Source organism: Xiphophorus maculatus, chromosome 15 (assembly GCF_002775205.1).
Source record: "Xiphophorus maculatus strain JP 163 A chromosome 15, X_maculatus-5.0-male, whole genome shotgun sequence".
In the NCBI taxonomy this organism is placed as follows: Eukaryota; Metazoa; Chordata; class Actinopteri; order Cyprinodontiformes; family Poeciliidae; genus Xiphophorus; species Xiphophorus maculatus.
The window spans coordinates 20,926,028-20,933,441 of NC_036457.1; the positions used below are offsets into that span (position 1 = coordinate 20,926,028).

Sequence of the window (7,414 nt, forward strand, 5' to 3'; positions counted from 1 at the left end):
TGAATTATATTTCACTATACCCCGGAATTGTTGTTGCACCAATTTTGTCCCAAAATCCTGAACTGAATTCTCTTTTGAAAGTTCCAGAGTAATGCTCAGCATTCTTTTTGTTAAAGTTAAGGTGCATTCACACCAGCTCTGCTTAGTTTGCTTTTATCGAATTCTGAGGTCTTATTCGTTTGGAAAGGCGTGAATGTGTGATTGGAACAAAAAAAGCAAACTCTGGTCCATCTAAAAACCTCGGTCTCTGTTCAGTTTAAGTGAGCTCTGACATGGTTTGATTGCATATGTGAACAACAAATGGAATGGAGACTTCTCCAAAAGCAGGAAGCGGACTATAGGGCAGGGCATTCTTGGTAAACACAACCAAAACAAAACAAACACAGTGCTAGCAGGAGGAAAAGCTTGTGGTCTTTTACCAAAGACAAAAGAGAAATACAACTGCTAAAATCTAATACATTTTTGTTTACATTTTATAAAAAAGGGATTTGCCTCAGTGGTTCTCGGTGCAACACCACCAAAGGCGAGGAGGGGATCAGTTTTTTCAAAGGGTTTGGTTCATTTGACAGTGCAGTGTGAAAGTGAAACCCAGCAGCTGAAAGTATAACAAATGTGGCAATTTTGGTTCCCAGTCAAACCGAGTCTACTGGACTACAACGTGTGAAAACACACATATGGCTCCCAACGTAGTTCAGTGGAGAACAAGAAGAGAAAAAGTCAGACTTTCCCAGATCTGACAGGAACCAACAGGCCAAAAGGGTATAAATTGGCCAATTAGCTGAAGTCCTGTCAACTTACAATCTTGGAATCCAATAAACCAAATGAAATGTCAAAACATGAGGGGTGATGAAAATGGTTAAACAATCTTCTCACAGAGGAACTCCTCCGGCACATGAAGACTCATGAAGCAGTGTGACATCATGAACCAGTCGCCAACTTATCCTGGGAGCTCAGATACTTTATAGTTTCTGATCGTACCTAAAAAGATGACAATAAGAAAATATGAATTTTATCAATGTAGGAATATTTGATTAGTTTGTAAGATTAAAAATGAATAACTTGTAATAATTCTATAACTCTTGATAATGATGTATTATTTAAAACCAATTACGATTTAGGTGAAAGAAAAATGAGACAAACAAACCTTTTTGTCCAGGAGTGTTCCAAACACCCAAATGAAGCAACCCTGGAAGAGGAGCATACGGTCAACAAAAGGGCAATTTTACTTTTTTAAATAAACTTGCGCTATATTGTAAAGTACAGAGCAGTAAAACAATTTCAATCAATTAAAATGATAGTATTACCTGCAGTGAATTGCACAGGGTAAAAGCAAAATTAACCTCCCTGTTTTGGGGGGCAATTATGGTTCCGATTCCCAAAATCCAAGTCAGTCCGAAAAACGGTGTGAGCACAGCCAGACTCCTGGCAATCACCACCAAAACATGCTGCTCTTTGCCTTGGCCTGTATTCCTTAGTCCTCTTCTGCTCACCATTTTATAAATCACTACTAGCAGGATGAGGAAGTTTATCGCCACAATCACAAGTGCAGGAGCCAGAAAACCCAACAGAGCTTTGGAGTTCTCCCAGTTCAACCAACAGCCATGGTTTTGTCTGATGTATTTATGTGACGGGACAGTCACTGCCATGGTTGTTACGGCGATGACCAGCGGAGCAGCATATCCCAGAACAAATCCAATAACCAGCATGGACGTCTTGGACAATCCGCCCTCGAAGACGAAGACAGTGCGGTAGAGCAGCAGCAGGCCTGAGGCCAACATCCAGAAGAACATGGCGAGGTAGAAGAGGTGGATGAAGAAGGTCACAACTGCACACAGCGCAGGGTGTTCCTTCTTACTATCGTCTCTAAAGTACGCTCCGATGATGAACCAGATGTCTGCGATCAGGAGAGAAACGGCTATGTTGATGATGGAAACGTGACGCAGGAAGGAGGTGGTGTTGGTACTTATTTTTTTCCAAGTGAGAGCTTCTGTGATAAGACATATGACCAAAGAAGCCATGGATATGCCAACTCCAATTATTGTTATGTCATCCATGTTTTCGTCCTCAATAATCTCAGGAGACATCAGCATGGAGAAGGAGGTGAGGTGGTTGCAGCTGCAGCTGATGGTTTCATTGTTGTGGGACAGCAGAGAGCAGCCTGAGTCGCTCCATCCTCCAAGACCATCAAAGAGTGTGAAATTCCAAAAAACACACTTTGGGTTTCCCAGGGTGTCATTCAGAATTCCTGATGTTATTGATATATTTCTGATTTTGGCTGCTGTCGTAGCAAGAACAACCTTTCCGTTGATAACAATGGATGAGGAGTTGTCTTCATCTCTTGGAGGCAGAACGTTATCCATGGACGCGAATACAATTGTAGTAATGAACTGACTTTCTCTGGCCTCTGGTATGTCTATTTCCATTGAGGTGTTAAATACGTTGTTGAAAGTTATTTTGTTTTTTAACTGAGTTCTATTCAGATGAATAAAAGGTGTCTCAACAGAGAACGATTCATTGACAAGGAGGGTGGCAACTGATTCAAAGAGGTTCAGCAAGGAAGCGCTGGAGCTTTTTATCTTCCCACCATTCTCTGTGCCTGAGCTCCATGTTTTATCGTTCGTGTTTAGGGTATCCCATGATGCCTTCGTTTCATCAGAGGTGAGAAGACCTGCGATCTTCAGGATGTCCTGTAATAAGAAACACATTATGTATTAGATTATGTCTTCAAAAAAGGAAATATTACGTAATATCCTCCTTCTCCTACCTCTGTTGATTGTTTATTGATTGGCATGGATAACATTGAAGATCTGTTTGCTACGTTGCTGAGGGCTTTCACAATGGAACTGATTGTATCTGGAGATTTGGAAATGTTCTTGGTTCTGTTAACGGACACAACCTTGAGTTTCTCCAGGAATACCAGAAGCGTCTCATTATTCAGTTTCTGTCAGGATTAAAGAAAGATTTAACATTATTTCCTCTCATAGTTTAAAGTAACGCTCTCTTTAAGTTTTTGTTTCATTGTATTTCTTATGATCAACTGAAGGGATTCTGGTTAGCTAGTGTTAAATGTGTCTTTAAAGTTACTAAAGTTAAAGGGAGATTCAGTGGTTTTATCACTGTGTGTATATCTCCTGATCTTCATGTGTAGGAGCTGGTAATGAACCATCTGATGTAAAATATAGTTGGAACAAGTACATAGTTGGTGATCCTGTCATTCATACGTTGTACTGAAACATAGAAGTTTATTTTATTATTTACGATGTTCTCAGGCGCTCTCATATGCACATTTTTGTGAGATTCCAGTTTTACTACTTGGACCAAATTATTTAAACACTACAATTTACTGAAAATAGTCAAGTTTAGGATTTGCTGAATAAAACACTGGAGGGATTTTGCTGTAGAACCTGTACATCTGTAGCCCACTTATAGTATAATAAATGTTAAAAAATCTCTCTTTGTGAAATCATTTATTCAAGTAAAATAAAACGGAGAGACTTTTTTAACGCTGGTATGTAGCACCAATCACCTCTGTAGTTTATATTAAACAGAAACATTTTTTGCCATTGCTTTGGAATCCTACATGTTGTTGCTCTCCACTATTAGGCCAGGTTTGAAATTATTCCCAGAAATATACATTTGTATAAAATTCCTATGCATAAAATTCCTACTAGGCAATGTCTATTGTTAATGTCCATAACTTTTAATGTCAAAATATTCATTTTTCTTTTTTACTTTCTAGCTGTTCAGTAATACTTATTTAGTTAGTAGAATAGAAAATCTTCCCCTAATGGAAACCTTTTAAATAGACTCAGCATTTTAGACAATATGTAACAAAACAGAGTTGTGGACTGATTTTAATTCTGTTTTGTTGGGTCAGAAATGTCCAAAGTGCTACATTACCTCAGATTCATCAAGCAGCTGCATCACAGCTGCAGGGACGCAATTGCCTTGATCACCTCCAGAAGTACCATTTTCATTACAAGTCACTGGACCTTTTCTGGTGGCCACCACTATGAAACATACAAATTCTTTATAATCTTTGACCATAGAGAAAATAATATTGTTTGGGGAATCTGAAAATTTTAAATTTCAATTCTCAATCTCCAGACAAAAACATCTTTCTGTGTTCCGTTTTCAGAGAGGAGTATGTCTGGGCAGAGTGAGCACGAGAATCCGTAACTCTGAGAATGCTGATAAGTCATTTTTTAAAACTGATTAAATTTAACAGATAACATATTACAGAATGTGTAGAGATTATTTAAGAGATTGTCAACTAACCTGGGGTAACACTGGTGGTTATTTTCTGCGTGGGTTCAGATTCTGTCATTATGTATATAGAGGGCCTTTCTGTGAGGATGAAATTTCACAGATAACATATTGCAGATGTGTAGAGCTAGATCAAAAAATTGTCAACTCACCTGTGGTCGTCATGGTAGCAGATTGGCGGTAATTTATTGTACTCTGCGTAGGATTAGATTCTGTCATGGGGTATGCATTATCTGCTCCTGTAAAAGTAAAAAACTGTTGTCCTGTGTTCTCTAGTACAAATGAGCTGTATGTATCACAGTCACAATAAGCAGAGTTTGTAGAACTATTGGCTTATGGACAGTATGCATAAAAAGTCTACTTGTCTACAAACATATGTGCAACTGGCAACTGCAAAGAGTACCAGCTTTAAAGAATAAAATCCATTGAAGAGTCTTATTAAATAGTTTTCTTTATTTTAACTTGTGTCAAAGAATTGTTTCCAAGTAGAGATTTTGAATCTGTATCAATCTGTCAATGTTGATTTCAATTTGTTGCCAACCAGTCTCATTTTAATATGCATAAGGTCCTGGAAGTATGAAATAAACTAAGAAACCAGAACCCTTCACCATAAATCTATGTGTGTTCAGATGAAAAGTGCTTGTTGAAAAGGTATAATTGCAAACTGTACACATTTGTGGATTATGACATATTGGAAGAAACTGCTGCCGTTGGTCTTTTCGAAGAACAGGGGTCTCCACATGATACTCCTTGCTTTTTGTGTGGCCATCATCAGGGCAGCACAATGACGAAGCTGCCCTGGAGGCAAAATATAGGAGGTTGTGTCTCCTATATTTTCTTAGGAGAATCAAGATCCTAAGAAAATATACCTGCGGGCTCGTCACATATGTAGACTATGATTTTGTGGGAGAATCCGCTGCCATTAAATATTTGGAAGTTTTTTCCGTTTTCAGAGAGGAGTATGTCTGGGCAAAGTGAGCATGAGAATCTGTAACTCTGAGAATGCTGACAAGTAATTTTTAAAACTGTAAACCTCATTCAGCTCAACCTTTTGGTTTGATATACAAAGTAGCCATAGACATTGGAGTTTCACAGTTAACACATTATTACAGAATGTGTAGAGATTATTTAAGAAATTGTCAACTAACCTGGGGTAACACTGGTGGTTATTTTCTGCGTGGGTTCAGATTCTGTCATTATGTATATAGAGGGCCTTTCTGTGAGGATGAAATTTCACAGATAACATATTGCAGATATGTAGAGCTAGATCAAGAAATTGTCAACTCACCTGTGGTCGTCATGGCAGCAGATTGGCGGTAATTTATTGTACTCTGCGTAGGATTAGATTCTGTCATGGGGTATGCATTATCTGCTCCTGTAAAAGTAAAAAACTGTTGTCCTGTATTCTCTAGTACAAACAAGCTGTATGTATCACAGTCACAATAAGCAGAGTTTGTAGAACTATTGGCTTATGGACAGTATGCATAAAACTCTTTTTGCCACTGGCAACTGCAGAGAGTATCAGCTATTAAGAATAAAATCTTAACAGCTGAAGAGTCTTATTAAATACTTTTCTTTATTTTAACTTGTGTCAAAGAATTGTTTCCAAGTAGAGATTTTGAATCTGCATCAATCTGTCAATGTTGATTTCGATTTGTTACCAACCAGTCTCATTTTAATATGCATAAAATCCTGGAAGTATGAAATAAACTAACGAACCAGAACCCTTCACCATAAATCTATGTGTTCAGACAAAAAGTGCTTGTTCAAAATGTATACCTGCAAACTGTACACATTTGTGGATTATGACAAATTGGAAAAACCTGCTGCCATTGGACTTTTCAAAGAACAGGGGTCTCCACATGATAGTCCTCGCTTTTTGTGTGGCCATCATCAGGGCAGCAAATTGGATGTTTCCCAGAAACACAGAGGATGCAGTCGAATTAGATGACAATACAGGAAATGACAGAGACACAACCTCTTAAGAAAATATACCTGCCAGCTCGTCACATGTGTAGACTATGATGTTGTGGGAGAATCCGCTGCCATTAAATATTTGGAAGTTTTTGTTTCCGTTTTTAGAGTGGAGTACGCCTGGACAAAGTGAGCATGAGAATCTGTAACTCTGAGAATGCTGATAAGTCATTTTTAAAACTGTAAACCTCATTCAGCTCAACCTTTTGATGTACAAACCTTTGACATTTAAACTAAAATATCCATAGACATTGGAGTTTAACTGTGAATCTCCAATGTCTATAGACATTGGAGTTTCACCATGAATGTCCATAGACATTCATTATCTTTTTAGGTTCAGATTTGTTGTTTTGTTTATAGAAGGTCTTTCTGTGGGGATGAAATTTCACAGATAACATATTACAGATGTGTAAAGCTACATCAAGAAATTGTAAACTCACCTGTGGTCATCATGGCAGCAGATTGGCGGTAATCTACTGCCATGCATGTGTCAATGTTGATTTCAATTTGTTACCAACCAGTCTCATTTTAATATGCATAACATCCTGGAAGTATGAAATAAACTAGGGAACCAGAACCCTTCATCACAAATCTATGTGTGTTTTGACTTTAGTGAAAAGTAGTTGTTCAAAAAGTATACCTGCAAACTGTACACATTTGTGGATTATGACAAATTGGAAAAAACTGCTGCCATTGGACTTTTCAAAGAACAGGGGTCTCCACATGATAGTCCTTGCTTTTTGTGTGGCCATCGTCAGGGCAGCAAATTGGATGTTTCCCAGAAACACAGAGGATGCAGTCAAATTAGTTGACAATACAGGAAATGACAGAGACACAATCTCTTAAGAAAGTATACCTGCCAGCTCGTCACATGTGTAGACTATGATTTTGTGGGAGAATCCGCTGCCATTAAATATTTGGAAGTTTTTTCCGTTTTCAGAGAGGAGTATGTCTGGGCAAAGTGAGCATGAGAATCTGTAACTCTGAGAATGCTGACAAGTAATTTTTAAAACTGTAAACCTCATTCAGCTCAACCTTTTGGTTTGATATACAAAGTAGCCATAGACATTGGAGTTTCACAGTTAACACATTATTACAGAATGTGTAGAGATTATTTAAGAGATTGTCAACTAACCTGGGGTAACACTGGTGGTTATTTTCTGCGTGGGTTCAG

General features: G+C 38.1%; 1 protein-coding gene and 1 long non-coding RNA gene across 2 annotated transcripts; both read right to left on the reverse strand.

The window, feature by feature from the left end:
- Positions 1-416: 416 nt before the first annotated feature.
- On the reverse strand, positions 417-1,360 carry LOC111611330. The gene is made up of 3 exons (XR_002753987.1): positions 1,305-1,360; positions 1,145-1,186; positions 417-978 (listed from the first exon to the last, which is right to left on the reverse strand). It is a non-coding gene; the product is annotated as an uncharacterized LOC111611330 (long non-coding RNA).
- Positions 1,361-1,406: 46 nt separating this feature from the next.
- Positions 1,407-2,360, reverse strand: LOC111611439 (adhesion G protein-coupled receptor F5-like; the record flags this gene model as incomplete). Its single annotated transcript, XM_023348238.1, has 1 exon — positions 1,407-2,360. A coding segment is annotated over exon 1 (954 nt), but the record flags the coding sequence as incomplete, so codon positions are not given.
- Positions 2,361-7,414: the final 5,054 nt, after the last annotated feature.